At 43.7% G+C, this 24116-nt stretch overlaps 1 protein-coding gene across 5 annotated transcripts in view; it reads left to right on the forward strand.

Annotated features, from left to right (window-relative positions):
- Positions 1–2962: 2962 nt before the first annotated feature.
- The window catches only part of ARMC9 (armadillo repeat containing 9), a 132198-nt gene continuing 111044 nt past the window's right edge, over positions 2963–24116 (forward strand). Inside the window, exons 1-7 of one of the 5 annotated variants that reach the window (XM_079134853.1) lie at positions 2963–4424; positions 7978–8063; positions 9604–9729; positions 13399–13569; positions 14937–15092; positions 20465–20557; positions 23503–23527. In XM_079134853.1, the coding sequence (XP_078990979.1) occupies positions 8013–8063; positions 9604–9729; positions 13399–13569; positions 14937–15092; positions 20465–20557; positions 23503–23527 (622 nt within the window). In that variant the 5' untranslated portion in view covers positions 2963–4424; positions 7978–8012. Of the gene's footprint in view, positions 4425–4665; positions 4779–7977; positions 8064–9603; positions 9730–13398; positions 13570–14936; positions 15093–20464; positions 20558–23502; positions 23528–24116 lie in introns of those variants that run through there. The other 4 variants (XM_079134851.1, XM_079134849.1, XM_079134852.1 and 1 more) reach the window with 4 other exon arrangements.

Here is a 24116-nt window from a genome sequence, read left to right on the forward strand (position 1 = left end):
GGGTGGTGATCACCCGCTCTCTCTCCTCACAGATGGTCTCAGCTCTTTGCCCTCCAATGGAGACTGCAGCCAGGCAGTTGTCTGCTACAGCTGCAAAGATGAACCCACCATGAGTTGTGGATCATCCCACAGAGATGAGCATTCCTACAGTGCTCAGGGCGCAGGCCCAGAGGGCTGCCGCTGAGGAGACTCAGCTGTGTTCTCTCTGAGCAGAGCTCAGCTATTCCCTTTGATGTCCAGGGCATGGCTGAAGATGCTGATGGAAGGGTTCTGCATATTTCAAGGATTTAATCTGAGTAGGATCTTGACAATGCTAGAATCTGAGTGATAGGTTTATGAGGATTCGTTAAACTATTCTCTACTTTTGCATCTATGTGAAATTTTCATGATTAAGTATTTCAAAAGTCATCTTTGGCTCACTGGCAGAGTGTGTCCCACTTTGGGAAGGCTGGAGTGATCAAAGAAGAACAGGTAGGGCAGATGGGAGCTTGGTAAGTCCTATGAATGGGGAGGTCCATTTGGTTTGAAGCACTGCTCTAAACTCAGGGAGCATCCAGGGCAGAGTCAGCCTGGGGCCTGCTCAGAGGAAGCTTCAGACCTAAGCAGTTCTGCCCCATGTCCCCAGCCCCTTTTATTTTTTATTTTGAGACACAGTCTCGCCGAGTTTTTTAGGGCTTCACTGAGTTGCTAAGGCCAGCTTTGAACTTGTGATCCTCCTGCCTCAGCCTGCCAAGTCACTGAGATTATAGGAGTATGCCACCAAGTCCAGCAGTTTTGCCTGTTTTGACAAAAGTATCCTTTGTACTCAAATCCCAACATACCATGAGTTAAACACACTGAACTTTATTTAGATAGCCCCAATTTAATACTTGTATTAAGGCATCACATAAGTATTCTAGGACTTGAAAGAAGTCTTAACAGGTAACTAAGGAGGTTTGCTGGTTAATACTTAACTGCATCAAGCCATATAAAGATGATACAAAGCAACCCAGATTGGTTATACGAAAATGAATCTCCTGTCATTGAAGCCATTTTTAGTTAATATGACACTGTGGATTAATAAGAAAAATATACATTTGACCTCTGCCCTGTTTCTGGCATAAATCTTCTAATCCCTTTGAATTTCCAGGGTAACAGGAGTGTCTTTTGTTCTAATGAGGTGACTCCCAGTGGGCCCCTGAATGGGTGCTGGTTACCAGAAAGACCAAGCCATGATTAAAAGCTTAGAACTTTCAGCCTCATTCTCATCTTCCTGGAAGGGGAGGGGGGCTGGAGATTGAGTTAATAATTGATCGTGCTTACATGAAGCCTCCATAAAAATTCCTTCATTCCAGGGTTTGGAGGGCTTCCCAACTGCTGAACTATGGGAGTGCCTACAGATATCATGGAAGCTCTGTGACCGCATTTTATGGCTGTTTGGTCAGAAGTATAGGTGACAACCTACTACTTGTAATTGACATTTGAGGTGGGGGTCAGTCTTGTGGGACTGAGCCCTTACCTGGTGCAATCTGACTTCAACTCCAGGTAGCTAGTATCGGAATTGAAATGAATTATTAGTTACCTATTTGGCATCTGCTAGATAGCTGCTTGGCGTATAGAGAAAAATCATGAATCTGGTGTCAGAAGTGAAATAGAGTTGAGTATGTGAGACTAAGCAAAAACAGTCTGTTAGCTAGCTGTATTTTATCCTGTATTCCCAGCTACTCGAGGCTGGAGTAAGAGGATCAAAGTTCAAGGCCAGCCTGGGCAACTCAGTGAGACTATGTCTCAAAATAAAATACAAAGGGCTGGGGGTGTAACTCTGGAAGAGCGTCCCGGGGTTCAACCCCACTACTACTACAAAAAAAGGTTTTTTTCATCTTAAACTGATGTATACAGGAATTATGTCTGTACTAGTCAGGCCTATTTGGTTCCAAGTTACAGAAACCCAACTTGAACCAGTTACGGTAGGAAAATACAGTTAATCCAAAGGATGCGGCAGGAGTGTGGCCCACAGAAAGGATAGTTGCAAGAATGAGGGCTGCTCAGGGAACTTGGAGCTGGGGACCAGAGATGTTTGCATCTCTCCAGGTGATGGCAGCATTTTCTCAGGCTTTTCCATGTAGTGAAGGACATGGCTGTTGTCTGTGGGGTCTCATTTTACAATGACCCGACCACACTTCAGTATAAAAATTCCAGGAAAGGACTACATTGGCTCAGTTTGGATCACATGCTCACTCTGGATCAATCACTATGGCCAGAGGGGTGGGGTAAGTCTGATTTAGTCTGAACCATCTGCTCAACCCTGTGGCCAGGTTTGGAGTAAGTGGGGTCTATTACTGTTCCAGAATAACCTGGTTCCAGTGTATGAGAACTGGCCCCAAGTGCCATGAGACCAAAAAAGGCGGTCCACAGATGCAGGATTACACAGAGTACAATTTATTGGGGACTTGCTGACAGATGCACTGTCCCTGGGCAGCAGCAAGATCAGGTAGATCCCTGTGATTTGGGTCAGAAGATAGGGGCTTATAAAGTGGTCAAGAACAAACTGACTTCATCCAAGCCAAAATGTACCTGGTTTATCTCAGGCTAATATCAAAGAGCCAGGCACATTCTTGATGTCAGGGTTCAGTTCTAAATCTACACATACCACTGTAATGGTCCTGTGTATTTATAGCATTCTGGAAAACTATTCATGGAAAACTGACCAGGGCTACTCAGGGGCAATCACGCAATTATGACTCAGGTTGGCTGCAGTCAGGTCAAACTGAATATATATATAGTTACTAAAAGGGAGAGGGATGCTGGGCACACAAATAGCCACCACACAGTGACCATAATCCTGGCAGTCAGGCAACTGCACTTGGAAGTGAAAGCAAAGCAGGGTCAAAGCAGGGGTGAGGATTTTATCCTGCTTTCCCTAACTGTGTGGATTTTGAAGAGTTTCTTAACCACTCTGTGCCTCACATTATTCATCTTGTCAAAGACAAAACCCAGATAAGATTGATTTCATTCAGGCTATTGAATGGGGAGAACAGTCGGATCTGAACATGAGGGTGTATGCACAGGGTGATTTTACATTAGACTTGTATAGGGAGGGGTGAATGGATTACAGGTGGGCTGATTTGTGGTTGGGATGATCTAGCCATCGGTGGAAGAGGCAGGCAATTAGCTGATCTAGAAATGTTTATGTATGTATCTGATGGGGGCAGGGTTCAAACAGTTCTGATCTCAGTTAATCCACCCTGTGACAGAGAATAAGCAGTTGAAAGGTCTGTTTGTCCTTGTCACAGGTAAACCAGGGAGTTACCTGTGCGTCTTATGGGATCCTCAGGGATCATCACTTGGATAAAACAGTGAGTTTTATTCAAGTCACAGGTGGTGGAAGATAGTTCTTTTGGTAAGTTTCTTCCCAGAACACAAAAGGGAGAATTTCTTAATTGCAGCTGTTTTCCAGGAGCACTGGGTTTAGATAAAGCACAATACAGTCAATCTGTAAAATGCTGAAACTATGGTCCATCCTACAATTGAGGTGAAAATTAAAGAACCAAAATGATTCTTTAAAGAATTAAAGAATCTTAGCATGATACTGGGCACAGGGTTGCATACTTAGCAAATAAAAATACAAAACAATAAAATGTCCTATGTGCATCATAAAATGAGGCAATATTTGGGACATACTTATACCAAAAAGTTATCTGAAATTTAAGTGGGTGTTCTTGGAAGTCTCCAAGTTGGAGGTACGAAGGTGGAAACATGGAGACTCCCAACACCGACCTCAATACCTGGAAGGGAGAAGACGGGAAGAATTTTCTCCTCCTAGGGCCACTTCCCCAGCCTCCAGCCCAGAGTTGGCTACTAGCACTGATGCCGAGTGCTGCTTAATTCAGTTCAAAAGCATCAGATGTAAAGATCTACATTCCTTTTTTGTTTTTCAAAACCCAAATTTAACATGGGGAAAAAAAGTCCCTAAAATTCCTGCAAACTGCTGCAGTAGAATGGAAGCCTGGAGCCCGGCGCAGGACGGCAGATCTCGGGTTCTACGGCGGCCCCTGGCCTCCTACTTCACTCTCCACCAACGCCAGTTCACTGTCATCTCAGGACCTGTTTGTTCTAGGAGACAGCGAGCTCCCCGCGGCTGGCGGTTCGGCCTGCCCCGCGTCAACCCCAGAGCGCCGCACAGCGCCTGGCACCGTCCCGGGGGTGAATGAACGGATCGACGGCTCCGAGTCGCCGAGGACTCGGGACGAGCGCGACGCCCAGCCGTCCCTCACGCAATGAAGCCTCACTTCCGCCGCCGGGAGTCGCTCGGCGGCCCGCCCTTCCTCCCAAGCTGCTCCGCGCAGGCCGCGTCCTGCGTGATTGGCTGCGCCGCCCCACGTGATGCTAAGCTGGCGGCGGCGGTTGCCCGGGTGACAGCAAGAGCGGTGTCCGCGGAGCAGCTGGTAAGCAAGTCCTCCGACGCCGCCGGGCCACCCCGAGCCCGCGGTCCCCGGGTGGGGAGGAGCCGCGGTGGGGCCGCAGGGCTCTGACCCCTCGCCCCGAGGAAAACCCGACGCGGACGCCCCCGCCTCTTGCCTGCGCCCTGGGCTCGTACCCCGCGAGGGCCCGAGGCGGCCGCCTGGACATCCCAAGGACAGGGCCCCTGCTTGCCGCAAGTAGTCCGCGATCTTTGCGGAGTGGCCAAACTTGGAGCGGGTTCCGCAACTTGGAGGGCGGCCCCAGCGGTGGCCTGGGCTTTAAGTCCTCCCACCTCCATTGTAATCTTCATCAGCTCGCTCCCGTCCTCAGGCACCCAGGTTAAGCCCAGGCTTCACTTAATCTAAGCAGACACGGCGCTGTGTGCAGATTCTTTTTCCGTACAAATGCCATAGCGGTCCCTGAATCCAGCCTGCTTTTAGGCCCTACATTTGTCTCATAGAAATTCAGAAGCTGCTACTGCAAACCCCATCCAGAAACTGGAATTGGTCCTACTTTACTTGAGTGTGTGTGGAAGGCAACCAGGGAGCGCCTATAAAAGGAAGATTTCTGACCTTTCTGCCTTGGTGCTCAATAAGAGCAGGAATTTTCATTTGCAAAAACATCCGGGGTTTAGAATCCCAAAAGAGCTTGTTGTGTGGGGAATGGCCTCAGTTCTCTGCTGGCAGGGCATGTGGGGACACGCTGGATGGGAGAGGGAGAGGGATGGGGTGGTTGTTCGGAGAAAGGCTGGAGAGGTGGGTGGGCCTCAAACATAAATTGTCTTCTCCACCTTCTATGTCTGTTAGGACTGTAGGCCGTGGTCCTTGTGGCTTCTTTCAGAAGCACTGTGCTCTGTGACACTTGCCACTCCTCCTTAAGGCCGTCATTTTCCAGGGCAAGTTGCCAAGTTTCCCTCTCCAGTTTTTCTGCTTCTTTTTTGGAGATTTCAACTTCCTGGCTACTGCACTTCCTCCTCCTCCTCAGCTATGGGCATCTTTTCCCTCCATCCTCATCCCCTTGATCCTGTGGTTGTGAGCTTTTATTACTATGTCACCTCCAAAATCCTGACTGCCATCATGCCTCCCACTCTGTGGCCACTATCTTCTCCAAGCTTCCTTCTACCTTACTGTGCCCCCTTCGCAGAGCTTCGACCCCATCACCGTATACAGCTCCCTTACTGGCCTCCTCTGCCCCACCATCCACCACCTAGCTTAGCTTCAATGCCCCATCATTGTTATACTTGTTTTTCTTCTTTCTGTCAGAAAAACCTCACCTGGTGAACCTAACTGAGACCACTGAAAGTGCCTGGACCAGTGCCTGGTCAGTGCCTGACCAGCTGGGACCATTTAGATTTGAGTCCATGTGTCTTCAGTGGATTCGATGCTAGAAAGCCTGCTTGCTGCCACAGTCCCTTTCATTCCCACGTTCCCTTCTTTTTGGACTGCCAACATACATACTCTTAGCCAGTTTTCTTGTTACTTGTTCTGTTTTTCTTCACTGACTCCCTTTCTTTGTTCAGCACCCATATTCTCCGCATCCCTGTCTCCAGCTCTAGACACAAATATCCACCACCCCTTTTAGCACCTTCACTTGATTTTTTTTTTTTTTTTTTTGAACCACTGAGCCACATCCCCAGTCCTGTATTTATTTATTTTTTTGAGACAGGGTCTTGCTAAGTTGCTGAGGCTGGCTTTGAACTTGCAATCCTCCTGCTTCAGCCTCCCAAGCCACTGGGATTAGAGGTGTGCGCCACTGCGCCCGATCCACTTGATTTTTTAATAAGCTCCTAAGACATAAAGCCCCACACTTTGCTTTGACCTCTAATCAAGGGGCTCTGTCCTCTCCAAATTTTTCTCTGAGCAAATGGCATAGCAATCATCAGCTGCTCTCACTGAGCTGCCAGTTTTCACTTCTCCTCTCATCATGCACCCAGTCTCCAGCAGGTGAGCCACCTCTGCCTATTACATCTGGAGTCAGAACACGTCTTGTGGCTTTTGTTACTCATGAAGTCTACCTTGTTTCTGGTATGGACCCTGTGATATCATCCTTCCCCCCTCCATTCCTGGTCCCCCGCAGTCTTCCTCGAACATTAGACATCAGGTTGGTCACAAAATAGAAGTCCACTTGCATCAGTCCCTGCTCATTACTCTCTCTGGGCATTTGGTTGCCTCAGACTGACACTCAAGCTGCTTACTGGCCCTGTCAGGCCCATCTGCCCTGGCCCCTGGCTCCTTGCTGCCATCCACTGTTTGCCTTGCTCTTCTCCTCTTACTATACCCAAGCACTCCAGAGACCTTCTGCTCAAGGCCTGTGCACCTGCAGAGTCCTCCTTTTCAGTACTTAGTCTTTATCTTGTGGAGTGGGGACCAGGGATTGAACCTAGAGGTGCTTTACCACTGAGTTACATCCCCAGCCCTTTTTATTTTTTATTTTTGAGATAAATCTCACCGAGTTACTTAAGGCCTCATGAAATTGCTGAGACTAGCCTTGAACTTGTGATCCTCTTGCCTTAGCCTTCTGAGTTGCCGGGAATTACAGGCACCACTGCCCCTGGCGGTGCTTAGTCTTTACTCAGATGTCATGGTCCCAGTGAGGCCTCTCTGACCACCTCATCTAAAATAATCTCACTCCTGTCTTCTCTAGGCTCTGCTTGTCTTGTTTTCTTCAGACCTAAAGTTATTTCTGCTCCTTCATGAGTGTTCTTGAGTACCTGTAGTGTGCCAAGCACTGGTCTGGGCACTGGAGATGCCAGGGGAACATGTGTTCTCCTCAGGATTCATGGCTGGTATGGGGGAAAGGCAGGCAGTGAGCAGGTGCATCACTGAGAAGATAGGGAAGTCAGCCCAGAGGGCCAGGAAGTGACGAGCTGACCACCTAGAGGGTGGTTAGCAGGTGTCTCTGGGGAGATATTTAGGCAGAGACCTGAATGAGCTGTGGATATCTGCAGCAAGGACAGTGAGGTAGAGGAAGCAGCTCACACAAGGCGTGGAGAGCAGGCATGTGCCTTCGTGTCTGGTGGCTGGCTGCGTCCACTGGAACTGCAGGGTGGCCAGTGTGGCTCAAGTCTGCAGAACAAAAGTGAGAGTGTAAGGGGCCAAGCTGTGTAGCGCTTAGAGAGCAGGGCAGGTGTTGGCGGGCCGTTCCTCTGTGGAGCTATGGGCGAACCCATTCCCGCCTTTTCCAGCTTCCAGAGGCTGCCCTGCCTCCTTGGCTCTTGCCCTTCCTCCATCTCCAAAGCCCACAGTGGCTGGTCTTTCTCACGTCTCATCACTGTAATGCTGACCCTCCTGCCTCCCTCTCGCTATTGACACCCTCAGTGACTGTCTTGGGCCTGCCTGGATAATCCAGGTCCATCTCTGTCATTGCAGGTCAGCTGATTACCCATTTTAATTCCTCCTTGCCATGTCGCCACCCTTGTTCACAGATGGGGATTAGCATGTGGACATCCTGGGGCCATTATTCTGCCCATCACAGCTGCCCTTTTGGACTTCCCAGGTGGTTGAAGTGAAATCTTTATCTTGTGTTTTTGCCTTGTAGACATTTGCTGTGAGAATTGCCAGTAACAGTTCACTATGGGGGATATTCTGGCTCATGAATCTGAATTACTTGGACTAGTACAGGAGGTAGGTGTGTTTTTTAAAACAGGGGTCACAGAAAAATTTATATTTCATTTCACCTAATTTTAAAGTTGAAAAGAAATTTTGGTTCTGGTAATTGAACCCAGAGTCACTTTACTTTAGAGCTACAACCAGTAGGTATGTGTGTATATGTATGTACTTATATTTTATATACATAAACTATGTAACTCCATAGTTTGTTTATGTATATGTGTATACATATGTGTGTATACATATGTTGCTACATCTCCAGCAACATTGCCCATATATAAAATATACATATATATATAAAAAATATACATATGTATGAAAATATTTTCTAGTTGTAGATGTATACAATATCTCTATTTACTTGTTTTTATGTGGTGCTGAGGATTGAACCCAGTGGCTCACACATGCAAGGCAAGAAGCATTGCCCATATAGTAATGATTTATTTTCTCCTGTTCTTAGGGACATATGATTCTTTTCTTTCTTTCTTTTTGTTGGGTACTGGGGACTGAACTCAGGGGCACTTGGCCACTGAGCCACATCCCCAGCCCTGTTTTGTATTTTATTTAGAGACAGGGTCTCACTGAGTTGCTTAGCACCTTGCTTTTGCTGAGGCTGGCTTTGAACTCATGATCCTCCAGGCTCAGCCTCCTTAGTTGCTGGAATTACAGGCATGCACCACTGCACCTGGCTTGAGATACATGATTTCTGATTCCATCCGTTTCGAGTGACAAATTCCCAGGGAAATACTGGACCCGAAGCCATCAGGCCTTCTGCTGATCCCTTTTGCCTCTTTGTGAATGTTGCACATATCATTTTTTTCTGATAATAATTAATAGCAAATCATGCAGCTCACATTTTCCTCCTGAAAGCAGCTTTATATTCTGAAAATAAACATTTTTTGTAATATTTCTTTCTAGACTTTTAATGTACATATTGATAAGTAAATTCTAAGCTGAATCCCATATTACTTCTCCTAAAGATAGTGATTCACTAACTTCTTTATAAATTCATGACAATATTGAGCTGGTACAGTAATATCAGACAATTACATGTTGATGTGAAAACTGAAATATATGTGCAATTATATTCTTTTTTTTAGCATTATTATGGTATAGCTGCCAAAAATGTGTATATTCGAGGTACAGAACTTTTTTTTTTTTTTTTTTTTTTCTTTTTTGTAGTACTGAAGACCAAACCCAGGGCCTTGTACTTGCTAGGCATGCACTCTACCACTGAACCACATCCCCAGCCCTACAACTTGGTGTTTTGATATACATTGTGAAATGATCACCACAATCACACTAATTATTAAATAGTTACCTGGGTTTTTTGTTTGTTTTTGTTTTGGTGGTGGGGACACTTAAAATCTAGTCTCTTAGCAAATTTTAGCTATACAGTGGTTCCCTGACTAGTAGTGATATTGAGCATCTTTTCATATACCCGTTAGCCTTTTGTGTGTCTGTGGAGAAATATCTGTTCAGGTCCTTCACCTGTTTTTTACTTGGATTATTAGTATTATTTCTTCTGTTGAGTTATTTATGTTCTCTTTTGTAGTATTTAGATTTTGCTGAATTTGAAGACACCTTAAAAACATTTTCAAAAGAATGCAAAGTTAAAGGAAAACTGTTATGTAAAACAGCAGGTGGATCTTTAAGGGACTCCAAATCATTGATAATTCAGGTAACATTTTGCTTATTTTTCACCTCTGTAGAGAATCAAGATGCTCCCACCTTGCAGCACATTGAGTAATGCTGGAATTATTTCTGGGGACTTCTCAGGGTTACTTTAGACCGTATGAGTGTTATAGGTAAATTAATCGCCTCATCTTTAAATCTCTGCACCTATCATGGGAAAGGTGTCGCCAAATAATCACTTTCATATTTTTGGGAGGAAGAAGAAGACACCATAGGAACCAGGACAGTGTAATTTCCATCCTGAGATTATTAAGGATGTACTGAGGATTAGCAGTGTCAACTAAAGCAGAACCAGTCCTCCTTTGGGAGGTTGGAGGACCAGGGGCAGAGTGATGGTGACAAGGCTGTGTCCCACCATAGGAAGGCCTGAGGAACTCTGAATATAGGCAGGTTGCAGTGAGCACAGAGATTTGGCCTTTCCGCTCTCAGAGATGAAAGGACCTTCAGCTCCTCTTTTCAACATTAGATGCCTCAGTCCCATTTGTACCATTCCGGTGGTGATCGCTTCATCTTGAATGTTGCCAGTGTCCCCTTGAGGTGATTTCATTATTTTAATAAATGTATTTATTTCCATATACCTACTCCCAGAAATAATTTGAGAGTTGGTTTGCAAGTTCCTGAGGACCTGGAGTCGAGGCTGCCTGTCACTCATCTTCTCTCTTAGCCCCGACTTCCTGGTGGCCAAGCATGCGCACTGTTCAGGAGGGCACTGTTGAAGTGGCCCCTGGAGCTCCCGGAGGCCTGCACCCTCTGCCCAGTGCACTCTGGCGCCTGGGTGCTGACTGCTGCTGCTTCAAACATGGACCCCTATGGGGTGCTGCTGTAGCCAGAGCCACCCGGTCCCTCCCAAACCTGCAGTGAGAGTTCAGAATGTAAAAGGAGAATATCGTTGTTATTAGAAGTAGAAATGGGCTCGTCCTCACTCCTAGCACCTGGGTGCCTTCTGCCTGGAGAAGGACCACATGCATGCACCCTGCATGCTGGAAGAATATGTGAGCCTCATGTGCTTAAGGCTAACATCTGGGAGGAATATGGTAGCTCCTTGGCATCTAACTGGTAGAACTGTAAGAATCTTCTGTGAAGCTCATGCATAACCAGGTCACAAGACAATACAGGATGAGGCCCGCATGCTAAGGGTTGTGGAGCTTTTTTGCACACCTGGTGCCTCTGGATGGCTCCTGTACATGTGCAACTCCTTTGCCATCACTCCAGCTGTCTCTGAGAACCTACATGTCTCTTTGGGGCCTTTTTTTAAAATTGTGATTTAAAAAAATAACATAAGGTTTATCATCTTAACTATTTTTAAGTGTATAGTTCAGTTGTGCTGAGGATATTTGCATTGTTGTGAATCAGATCTCCAGAACTTACTCACCTTGCACACCTGAAACTCTGCATCCATTAAATAATTTTCTCCGCCCCATCCTTCCCAGCCACCGGTCTATTTTCTATGACTTTAACTATTTTAGATACCTTCTGTAAGTATAATCGTACAGTATTTATCTTTTTATGTCTGGTTTATTTCACTCAGCATGTCCTCAAGGTTCATTCTTGTTGTAGTAAGTAAAGTGTCTTTTTTAAGACTGAATCATTTCCAGGGTGTATATATACCACATTTTGCTTATCCATTCCTCCCTGGAGGGACACTTGGGTTGCTTTCACTTCTTGGCTATTATGACTGCTGCTTTGAACATGGGTTAGCAAATTGGTCTTCAAGACCCTGCTTTCTGCTTTCTTGGATATATACCCATGAAATATCCAAGTGAAATTGCTGGATTGTATGAGAGTTTCATTTTTAATTATTTGAAGAACTGCTGGACCATTTTACTGATTGTCTGCTCCACCTTACAGTCCCACCAGTAGTGTATGTGACCCCCAATTCCGTGCCTTTTTTTGTGTACTGGGGATTTGAACCCCAGGTGCTCTGTCACTGAGCTACATCCCCAACCCCCTGCTCTTTTTTTTGAAACAGGATTTTGCTAAATTGCTGAGCCTGGTCTCAATCTGGTAACCCTGCCTCAGCCTCCCAAGTAGCTGGGACTACAGGCAGGTGACATTGCACCTGTCAGATCCCATTTTATCCACATATTTGCCAACATTTGTTATTTTCTGTTCTGTTCGGTGATGGTAATTATTCTAATGGATTTGAAGTATGATACCTTGAGATTCTGATTTGCATTTCTCTGATGTCTTTGGGTTCATTTTTATGTAACTTGACAGACCTTGAAATTTTTTGATTGCCACAGCATATCTTTTCTGCTCCTCAGTCAGTAGTTGTGCCCCACTAGGGTAGATTTCCCAAACAAAATTACCTGGAGCAGTGGTTCAACAAAGTTCATGTCAGAGACTTCAACAGATGGCATTTCCCTGGGCACGGTGCTGTAAGAAGTGTGTGTTGAGTCATTAGTGGTGCCTGGTGGTGTGCATGTTTTCTCATCTTGGTGATTCTGACTCTGATTGTGGTTCACAGATCAGTAATAGTTTGTGATATCATAGTAACAGTAGATGCTTTACACATAGGGATTATTTTAAATGCAAGGACCAGTTCCAGGTACAGAATATGAATCATAAACTGGAATGGATGGTAGATGTGATTCTAAGGACATAGCAAAGTCTGTGGTTTCAGGTCTACAAATATGGAATTTAGAACAAACTGTAGATGAACCATTTGACAAGTGGGCTCTGGCAAGCCATGTTAAGAAAATACTGTGATTCTAGGCCACAGTATTGTGGGAGGCTGTGCTCTCCTCATTCAGAGTTCTGGGTCTGCAGTGCTAAGGGTGAAGGCCTCCCCACAGTGACTTGAAGGGTTTTCTAGGGAGCATGGCAGAGGTGAACTTGGTGCTGAGGCAGGCCCAGCAGCACTGCCTCCGGAAGGGTCTGCCATTGTATCATTCATTCACAAGAGTGTGGAGCCTCTGACTTGGTTCCCCCAGTGTCTCCCAAGAGGGGGCTGTGCTCAGCTGCCCATGCTTTATCCTGGCAGCCCTCACCCAGAGTTGTTAACAGGCTGCCCTTCACCTGTTTCAAGGCTGAGCAACGGAAAGACGCTGTCTTGGAGGAGGCAGAACTTCATTGGAGGTCTCATTTTGAAAAGTTCTGCATTTATGTTGAATGTATGCAGATACCTCCCACAGTAAGGCAGTCTTCCGAAAGAGTTGTTCTCCATATGTGTCATGGTGAGAAGTTCTGTAATAGTCATTTTTTTTTTTCGGTGCTGGGGATTTGAACGTTCAACCAGGGCCTTGATGCATGCGAGGCAAGCACTCTACCAACTGAGCTATATCCCCATCCCCTAATAGTCATGTTTAAAGAATCCTTGTTAGTGAATGTCTTGACCTAGGTGTAACCAGACACTGTCACCTTGTTCTCTATACATGTCCATTTATAATGTTAATAAGCTTGAACATAAACAAGTAAAACAAGTAACCTAAACATGATAATTATATAGGAAAATCATATCTAAAACCATTTTTGAAAGTATAAAAGAACAATGGGCAAATAATGCTACAGACTCTTTGGGGTCTTTGTGTTTCTACCTCCTTCTGAGGAGGGGTGTGTGGGGTGTCTGTGGTATTGGCTTGGCTGTGAGGGATTTGGGTGTTGGAAGAACAAGCGTCCTTCACAACTAGCATTCAGTCTGACGTCTTCTCCACAGAAGGATCTCGTGGCTGCCTTTGACGGTGGAGACCAGAAGGCGTTCTTCGATTTGTGGGAGGAGCATGTTCCCAACTCCATCCGAGATGGTGACTCCCTTGCTCAGAAGCTGGAATTTTACCTTCACATTCATTTTGCCATTTATCTTCTGAAGTACTCCATAGGGAGGCCGGTGGGTTGGCTGTGTTTTGCGGGGTGGTGTCAGCTCTTCCACGCTTCATGGGAGTGGGGCATTAGTTCTGTACCCTTTCATCTTTCTGCTCAAAAGGTGCAGCATCTTGTGTCTTGAGAAATGATTTTCCACCTCATTCCCAGCACTTTATTTTCTAATTTATATGGAGAATTGATAATTTCTGTAATCAAAGATACATTGTTACCTATATACCTCATTTTCGAAAACTCACCAAAATAGATTTATTTGGCAACTTGGTGTATATACGTGTATGTCTTTGGGCCACATATTAGGACATAAATTTAAATGCAAGTAGTGGGGAATAGTTTGCCTATTTATAGAGTGCATGGGAAGGACAGGTTGGATTTAGCTTCTGGGACCTTTTCCCAGGAGGGGAGAGGACTGAGGTGTCAAAGCCCTGGTGGATGAGTCTTGTGATTCAGAGGAAATGACGGAAAGGGAGCAGGTGAACTGACATGTGTTCCTGCACGTGAGCACTGCCCTGGGGACCTGGGCTAACTCCATATCAGGGACCCCAAAGGAGGGGGCAGTGACGGAGGGAGTGGCGTCACGGTACCTTGTAGTAGCCATTCTTAGAGTCTGTTTTTAAGATATTACTCATGTGGGGAAGGTTATGGGAGACTTATTTTTTGTTTTTATTTCTATTTTTAAATTCTTCTGTTTCGATGTAAGAAAAAAAAAATCTGTGTCATCCATTTTTTAAGATGGATTGGAAGTGGGCCGCATGGCCCAGTGAGGTATGCCCGTGAGAAGAGCAGCTTAGTGTGTGCACAGGGCTGAGGCCGTAACCTGGGCCCATGAGGAGGGGAGGAAGCACCAATTCCAGCTCCTCTGAGTTCTCATCAAGGACCAAGAGCAGAGAGGAACGTGAGGCGGGAATTGTGGGCTGGGTTGAACGTGGAGCAGGAAGTAGGGCAGGATCAGCCCCTCGCTTGATAAAGGAGAGTGGTGACAGGGATACTTGGGCTTCAAGAGCCTATGATCTGGGCACCCTGGTGCACGCCTCTAATCCCAGAGGGGGATGACGATTTCAAAGCCATTCTCAGCAGCTTAGCAATGGGTTCGATCCTTAGCACCACATAAAGATAAAATAAAGGCATTCTATCCATCTACAACTACACATTTTTCCTAAAAAGCAGTATATTGAACTGTACATATAATTCTCTGATATTTCTGTCAATGTTTCATTAAGGGGTAAGCTTGAGGTAACATTAGAATGACTGGAGACAGTGTGCCTACCAGGCCGGATGGGGACAATGCCAGCGACGAGGAGCCTCGCAGGGCAGGTGGGTGAGCTGGGACCATTCTGGAGCTAGAAACCTCAAACAAGTGTCTCCCTGCTCTAGGACAAGCAGGAACTGGATGAACGGATTTCCTATTTCAAAAACTACCTGGAGACAAAAGGGGCAGCACTGAGCCAGACCACTGAGTTTCTTCCTTTCTACGCCCTCCCTTTTGTGCCCAACCCCATGGTGCACCCGTCATTCAAAGAGCTCTTCCAGGTAAGTGGCAGCTTTTGCACCTGTGGCTTCACCATGTGTATTCTTCTGGTTTCTGAATTATACTTAAAAAAACTAAATTCTGCTCTTATTATTATTTTTTGTAATCCTAATTTAGTCACCCTCTTTTGGATGGATAGTTATGTTTAGTGAGTGATTTAATTTTCGCCACCCTGTTCCAGCTGTGGTGTGTGTTCTTGTACATACATATAAAACTTGTAATAGCAAGAACTAGAAGTTCCCCTTTGTACATCAGAAGGAACATGCATAAATAAATTGCATAATGGTCAACAGTGGAATACTGTACATCTAGGAGAAAGAATGAGCTAACCACACACTGACTTAACCTTAAATAGGCCATAAATAGGAGAGGACATGTTACTGGGTCTCTTTATAGATAGATCAAAGCAAACAAGTAGTTTTTAGGCCAACATATGCCAGTATTCAAACAGTTTTACAGAAAGCAAGGATTCTTACCTACTTGCTTGACAAATTTTTTTAAAGTTTTATTTTTTTAAGTGTCATACAGTAAAATTAACTTTTGGGGATGTATGTTTTATGAATTTCAACATGCATTGATTCCTATAACTGCTACCACCATAATAGCAGACTTCTTTTTTTTTTTTTTTTTTTTTTGGTATTGGGGATTGATTCCAGGGTCACATCCCCAGCCCCCTCTTTTTTTTTTTTTTTTTTTAATTTTGTAGTTATAGATGGACAGCATGCCTTTATTTATTTTTCTGTGGCGCTAAGAATCGACCCCAATGCCTCATTGCTTGCTAGGCAAGCACTCTGCCACTGAGCTAGAACCCTGGCACCTCCAGCCCTTCTTATTTTTTATTTTGAGATGAAGTCTCAAAGTTACTTAGAGCCTTACAAAGCTGCTGAGACTGGCTTTGAACTTGTGATCCTCCTGCTTCAGCCTCCTGAATCACTGGGACTACAAGCACCACTGCACTTGGCTAGGACACAGAACTTTTGCATTAATTACCCCAAAGTACTGCCTTGTGTTGCCCAGTTATTGTCACCCTTGTCCTCACCCCTAACCCCTGGCAACCACTCTTAAATTACACTGTAAAAGAATATTCAGATAATGGGCTTTAATGAACTTTTCTGTGCCATAAAATAGGATTTTTTTGGTTGCACTGAGGCCTGTTAACTCAGGCTGGCATAAATATTTTTAGATATAATAGCCTCTTAAATGCTGTGCGTGAGTTTTGCAGGGAGACTTCAGTTAGGTGTGAAATGTAACTACGCTGCATGCCTCTCGGCTCTCACTGCTACTGCTTTGAAGCTGGCTGTCAGTCTGCATGCTGTTCCATTATAGGTGATCTGTATTTTTTCTCTGACCTTTGGGATGGTATAATTTCACTTCTTTGTGTCCAGGGATAGATTTTTATTTTCTCTTGGAATTTATTGGGCTTCCTGCATGTACTATTTTTGTGTCTTTCAACAACTCTGGAAATGCTCAATTGTTTTCTCTTGGTGTATTGCCTCTTCCCTTCCTTATCATTTCTGAATATCTGGTCAGGTTGAATGCATTTCCTTTTTTCAGTGCTGGGATTGAGCCTAGGGTCTTGGCCACACTTGACAGGTAGATGCTAAGTTATGGAGCAACATCTCTTGCACAATTTCAGACTACTTATTGTATCCTCTTTTTTTTTTTTTTTTTTTTTTTTTTTTTTTTCATTTTAAAAAAATTGTGGTCAAATACACATAAAATTTACCATTTTTTTAAAAATTTATTTTTATTGTAAACAAATGGGATACATCTTGTTTCTCTGTACATGAAGTAGAGGTATACCATTTGTGTAATCATACATTTACATAGGGTAATGGTGTTTGATTCATTCTGTTATATTTTCCTTCCCCCACACCCCTCCCAACCCTCTTTTCCCTCTATACATTCCCTCCTTCCTCCATTCTTGCCTCCCTCCCAGCCCCCAAAATTTACCATTTTAAAGTGTATATTTCAGTGGTATGAAGCACATTTACATTGTTGGGCCTTGTCTTTATTTTATTTTATTATTTTTAATTGTTGATGGACTTTTTTTTTTTTTTTTTTTAATAACAGATCATATTTTCCATCACTTGATCTCTCTGACTGTGTTCTGGGCAATTTATTCATATTTATATTCCAGTTTGCAAATTCATTCTTCAACTGGGATTAATCTTCTCATTGAATTTGTGATTTCATTTTTTAACTCTTTGCGTATGTGTGGCACTAGGGATTGAACACAGGGGCACTGTACCACAGAGCTACACCCCCCAGCCCTTTTATGTTTTATTTTGAGACAGGAGCGCCCTAAGTTGGAGACTGGCCTCAAATTTGTGATCCTCCTGCCTCAGCCTTCTGAGTCTCTGGGAGTACAGGCATACATGACTGGGCCTGGCTCCTTTATTAACTTTTAAGATAGATGGGTTTTGTTGTTGTTGTTTTTTATTCACATTTCCTGAGTCATTTTTATACTCTCATTCCTTGCTCTCTTATTTCTTTAACATAAGAGGGGGAGGAGGAGGCAGAGGGAGAGGGAGACATTTATCTCATATTCTCTGTGAATTTCAATACCAAAAGTCTTTGTAAATTTGATCGCACTGTGTATATTTCTCCTAGCTCTTAGAGTGACTTATTTCCCTTTTTTAAAAAAAGTATTGATGAGTTTATTCTATTTGGAACTGGAGAAAATTTCTTTGAGGCCTGGGTACAATTTGGTTCTTCCAAAGAAGATCTTTATTGGCATCTCCCCATCACCGCGGACACACCAAGCTAGGACCATTTGAAATCGTATTACTTGCTGGAGGTCTGGGGACTACGCACTTAGTGTCAGGCTCCGCTGCAGTCTTTCATGGCATTGAATGTGGTTGTGAAATCTCAAATGAGACTTTTCCCTCCTTCCTCCTAGTGTCAAGGTCAATATGGGTTCTTTCAGTGCAGTGAGTTTCTTACCCTTAACCTTTTACTGATGCCACAGCCCTTTGGAGTCCTGGGTTTGTGTGGGGTCTCCTTTAGATTACGTAATGTGAGCAGATCTTATGTCTTCTGTCTTATGTGCTCCTGACAAGCTCTCCGAACTGAAGTTCAAGGCCCCAACATTCTGCAGTCATTGTCTGTGATGCTCCTTGACTCTCAGGGTTCCTGCTTTTACTTCATTTTTGTCCTCTGCGCTTCCTTTCTTGCCACTTTGGTACATTTTAAAAATATGGCCTTTTTTTCATCCAGTTCTTTCAGGTTTTCCATTGCTTCCTTATATTATCCCTTCTGCAGTGTTGATAGAAAAGGAAAATTCCTTCGTAAATATTGTATTGAGTTCTATTTGCAAACTCAGGTTATCAGGAGCATCCTCCTACAGAAATACTTAGGAATTCCTGTATTGATTACTTCAGGAGAAACTTCTGGACACTTGTTGTGTGCCAGGGACCAAGGCAAGTTTGGTCAGTAAGATCTGAAGCAGTGGGGAGGAGCCTTGCAGGCTCTGCAAGGGACAGAAAGGAAGCCACAGAAAAACCAGGGGGTGAGCCCTGGGCCTGCCCTCGCTTCCAAATAATCCTGCTGTGACTCATTGGATCAGGGTCCCATGGAAAGATGCCCTTTCATGTTAAGGGTCCGTCTTACAGCCACACTAATATGCTCGAAAGTCCCCATTCTGTAAGGAAAGAAACCATGAGAAAGAGGTGAGTGGCTTTTCCAGACCATCCAGCAGAGCTAACTAGGAATTCGCCTGGCTCTTCATGCTTACTTTTGGAACTATGGTAGTCAAGTTGCCCATCACACTTGGGAAGTGTTATTCTCAGAGCTGAAAGCACAGGAAAAATAAGAAGAGTCAAGAAAAAAAATAGCGGGTTTACCCCCAGAGAGATTTTACTCCAGTCTTATCCCTGTCATTAGCAGAGCATCCTTGGGGAAGTAACTAAATTGGAAATAGATTATTTGTTGATTTTACAAAATGATTTTACGCAGAGCAGCATAACTGGATCTCTACACATACTCTGTTTTGTTTTTAAGATGTCTCAACTTGTGTTGAGACATGGTGGTCCTCCCCAGCTGCTTTTCCAGGTGGTTAAGTATAGAGAACCCTGAGCTCTAGACGCCAGATTTACCCTCCTTGGGCCGCCCCAGCAAAGAACCAAGGATCCTGTGACTGAAACCACAGAGATGTAGGGACTTCAGGAGGCTGGGCGTGTTTGGGATCGAGGTGTGTGCAGGCTGTGCCTTTGAAGGCTCTGGGGGAGCATCCTATCTTTCTTCTTCCAGCTTTGGTGGTTCCAGACGGTGCTTGGCTTGTGCCTGCACAGCTGCAGCCTCTGTCTCCATCTTACATGGCCTTCTTCACTCTTCATGTTTCCTTTGCCTGAATTCCCTTCTTGTAAGGGCACCAGTCACATTGGATTAATTGCCTATTCTGGACCAGTGTGACCTCATCCTAACTGTAATTACACCTGCTGTGGCCCCTTCCTCAAGGACCTTCTGTTCTGAGGTATGAGGGGCTAGGACTTCAGCTCAACCACAACACACATTATAAACAAAATGACCATGTAGTGTCAAAAAATGAATGAATCTTTTCAAAATATAGGAGTTTCATGCTCATTTGCATTGTATTATTTCCAAGTGACATAGGACAGAGTAGGTGCAGGTGGGAGGTCTGGAGGATCCAGGGATGGAGAGGAGAAAGCGGTCTGAGGGCGGTGGGCAGGATCCACCTGGCGAGTGGATGTGAGTTTTTACTGGGATAGCTTCTTTTTTGTGGAACTTCTTGGTTTGGGTGGAAGTTATTTTTATATGAAGAAAATTGTACTGAGAAAGATTGGTACTTGTCACACTTTTTCTTTGTTATTTGTGTCATTTTTTCCTTCTTTAATGAGTATTATTTGAGAGAAATTACTTTCAAGGGACATATCAAATTAACAGTGCTTGACATGATAGGAGATATTTATGGCAGATAACAGCTTCTGGATCCTTTCTTCCTATTGGGGCAAGTTCTATGAAAATGAGTTCCTTTCTTTGGAACCATTCAGTAGCTGACTGATGATTTTTTGTGTTATGCCTACCAGTGCCATGCATGCCTAAACCATAATTATTTTTGGTATTCAGCCTAATCAGGTTACTTGTCATGCTTGTGTTTAAATCACATGAAATATTCAGATCATGTACAGAGTTGTTTTCCTGCTGTGAATTCTTGAATTATGTATAACTGAATTGGTCATGTGTCCTAGGACCTGTTTCCACATTCTCACATCTTCTGGCAAGATACCTTGCTTTTGGTTTCCATAACTGGCAGGGCTCTTTAACCAAATGGCTCCAACTTGATGGTACTGCTGGCATTTAGTGGGATAGTGTTTTTATTTTTTGTTTCTTTGTTTTTCTTTTCCCCCCTCAGGATTCTTGGACTCCAGAGTTAAAATTGAAGCTGGAAAAATTTCTAGCTTTAATTTTTAAAGCCAATAACACGCCAAAGCTTTTGACAATCTACGTATCCTTTTGAAGCAATGGAGAACACCTGTGGAATTAGAGCAGCTCGGTGGCTTCAGGTGCTTGGTAGATAAGGGTAATGATCGTCAGTCTGTCACTTGCGCACTTCCAAGGTGAATGGAACAGCTCAGGGCTGTGCCAAGACCTGTAAGCGTCAACTGCTGTAACTGTAGGTCTCTGAGGCTTGCCTGGTGTCTTATTTTGATGTCATGGCCCTAGAAGCTGTCTTGGTAGATAAACGTCTGTCCTTTTGGAAAATTACTCCTTGGAGGGATTGTCCCTTTGCAGAAAGTCATTCAACCACTTTTGAGGCCTGGAGGCCATGGCATATGGATCTCACCTGTCACTCAAATCAGGATGCATAATTTACCTAACGTAAAATTCTCCCACTGTAAGTGTATAATTCATTGCTTTTTAGCAAATGTACAGAGTTGTGCAACTCTCACTATAATCCAGTTGCAACAGGGACACTTTTGAGAGTACAAAGGGGCACTAACTGGACAGAGTTCTGGGGTCTTAGTTCTAAGTGGGGCTTCTTCTGGAATAGTAGAATGTAGTCTCACCCTTGGGAGATCAGCTTCCCCCAAATTGGTAGTGTGCAAGGACACTTGTCTTTATTTGGAACAAACGTGTCCAAAGTTATTTCATACCAAGAACAGAACATCTTGAATGTGAAGCTGTTGCTCGTTTTAGTTTAACTGAATGAGAATTCCAGCTGCCAAGCCCGTGGTCCCCCTCTGAACTGAACTCTCAGGTCCTCAGACACACTTCTGCTTCAGCTCCTAAGCCTCGAGTGCTCCCTGTTGCCTGTCTCAGGTCCCTTCTCCTGGCCTTGACACAGCCCGCTTCAGACTGTACCATGCTCTTCCCTTGGCCTGTGTAGCTTAAGACTTTGGCTCAGGTCCTTGCCTCTTCCTGTCTACCCTGTTTGTATAGCTGACCTTTTTCCTTGAAGTTCCACATACAGTGATTTTCAGTGAAATTAGGATTTTTCCAACTCAGCTTAGAATTATTTTAATATTCTTTTAAAAAATATTTCCAGCTTAAAACTTCTAGGTGCCACTGTGTTCACCATTGGTGTTTGCAAGCACTGAACACCCTTCATCTGGTTCAGCATGATTTGAGTGTTCACTGAAATATAGCTGGGAACTGTGAACATTATTCCTTTTTTTCCCCTGTCGTGTGGACATACTTGCAGTACAGTTTAACACATTTTCTGCTCTTAAGTTAAATATTGTGCTAGAAATTAGGAATAGATAGACCAAGACATAGTTCTCCTAGTCAAGATGGAGTTTTAAACAACAAAACGGGAGTTTACGAGGTAGACAGAGTGAATAATAGGAATTCTGAGCAGAGACAACAGCCTGTGCAAAGGCCCTGAGACAGCGTTTGGGAATCTACCAAGAATTCATGTTGCTTAGCAAAAGGCTTGACCTAGCCAGAGACTAGGCAAGGGCTAGGTCACGAAGGTTTATGTGAAGTCCTATAAAGACTGAAGAGCCTCTGAAGCATTGTAGGAAGGTGAATAATATGTATATTTACCTTCCCACTTTTAAAATTCCTGATCATAAAATCAATTATATTTTTTATAGGAAATTTAGAAAGCACAGAAAAGTATTTGTATACATACATATACCCAGAAGTTTGCAGTGTTTATAAAAAACAGAGACATATATATGTGTTTATTTTTGCATGTTTTTATCAAATGAAGAGAACATTTCCTCATAGCATTAATAGTCTTCAAAAAACAGGTTCTCTTACCTCAGAAGGTAAGTTACCATTTGACCTGGCAATTCCACACCTAGCTATGTGCCCAAGAGAAGTGAAAACATGTGTCCACACAGCAACTTGCAACGTTCATAAGAGCCCAAAGGGCAAATGACCCAAATGTCCATCAGCTGATGAAAGGATAAAAAAATGTGACATATCCATACAGTGAAATGGGAGAATAAATGAAGTACTAATTCAGGCTACAACATAATGAAAACATTATGCTAAGTGAAAGAAGCCAGACCCAAAAGGACATGTATTATATGATTCTATTTATATGAAAGGTCTGGAAGAGGAAATCTAAAGACAGGAAGTACATTAGTGGTTGTAGGGACTGGGGAGGACGGGAAGTGGGCCTGCCTGCTAGTAAAGATAGGGTTTCTTTTGAGAGGTGAGGAAGATGTTATAAAATAGGCAGAACACTTGCCTAGCATGCATGGGACCTGGGTTTGACCCCACATTGCAAAAGAGAAAAGAAAAGAATCAGAAAAATCCCCCAAATCAGAATTGACTGTAGTGGTGGTTGTATAACTCTGAATTTACTGAAATGTTCACTTTATAAATAAGTGAATTATATGGTATATGAATAAAATATAATATTTTATATAAAAATATATATACTATATATTATGTATTATTGATAAATATATATAATATATATATTTATAATAAAGCTATTTTTAAAAAATTAGGAAAAATTTAATTAAGATCAAATAAGGAAAAAAAACCCACATAAATAACTTGCTTTTGTTAACCCATATAGACACATGGGAGCTGAGACTTCAACCCAGGCAGTCTGGCCTTAGCCAGAGTCTGTGGCCTTAGCCTCTATACTTAACCCGGTCTCAATTTCCTTAGGCTAAAGCTTTGAAATTGAAGTTACAATGTTCAAGAATTTATGTTTGCAGTTTTAGGATGTTTAGGTGGCAGCGGGAAGGCCTTCGGAAACTGGTAGAAGGCCAGTGCGTTAGGAGGCTGTGGAAATAGGCAAGACTCTATCCACGCCATGATCGCTGAGACGGAGAGAAGAGGATTGGTTTGGGAGTGAATCAACCAAGTATTGAGACAACACTATCTTAGTTCTTCGCAGAAACACTTGGAACTGGCCTTCACTGTCCTGAGAATTCTTTTTTACTCTTTGGTACTGTGTTTTCCTGAACTTGTTTCTCATCCCAGAAGGAGAATGGACAAAGTAACAAAGGTAAATCATCTAGATTAAAATTTTTATAAGAAAGACTCTGCCAATTCATGTTTTAAACTGTGAGATAGGGACAGAAATGGAAGGAATTTGTGGACTTGGTAAATGAGGACTTTAAAAGTCTAAATGCCAACAGGAGTGCTCTGTAATCACTTGTCTGCAGTCCTTGAGGCCCCTCTTAGGGTGTCTGGCGTGGCCAGCTCATCTTGCGTACTGGATAGCGAGGCCTGGGGAAAGTGAGGGCCCAGGTAGTGTCCCCAGGGGAAGTGACTGCAGCAGGCAGGACAGCATGGGATTATTTTAGGGAATTATTTTAATATCTTAACTTTTATCTTGAACTAGGCAGTTGGGGTCTTATCTCAATACCCATTCTTTTTTTTTTTTTTTGGGGTGCTGGGGATCGAACCCAGGGCCTTGTACTTGCAAGGCAAGCACTCTATCGACTGAGCTATCTCCCCAGCCCCTCAATACCCATTCTTATAAAGCTTTTCCATTTTTTTACATTTAAAGTAGAAATTCCACTCTTAAGTTTGTATGTAAAATGATGTTTTTCCATGGTCAGTAATTTTTACCAGAACATTTTCCAGCAAAG

The sequence above is a fragment of the Sciurus vulgaris genome (genome assembly GCF_902686455.1).
Source record: "Sciurus vulgaris genome assembly, chromosome: 3".
NCBI lineage: Eukaryota > Metazoa > Chordata > Mammalia > Rodentia > Sciuridae > Sciurus > Sciurus vulgaris.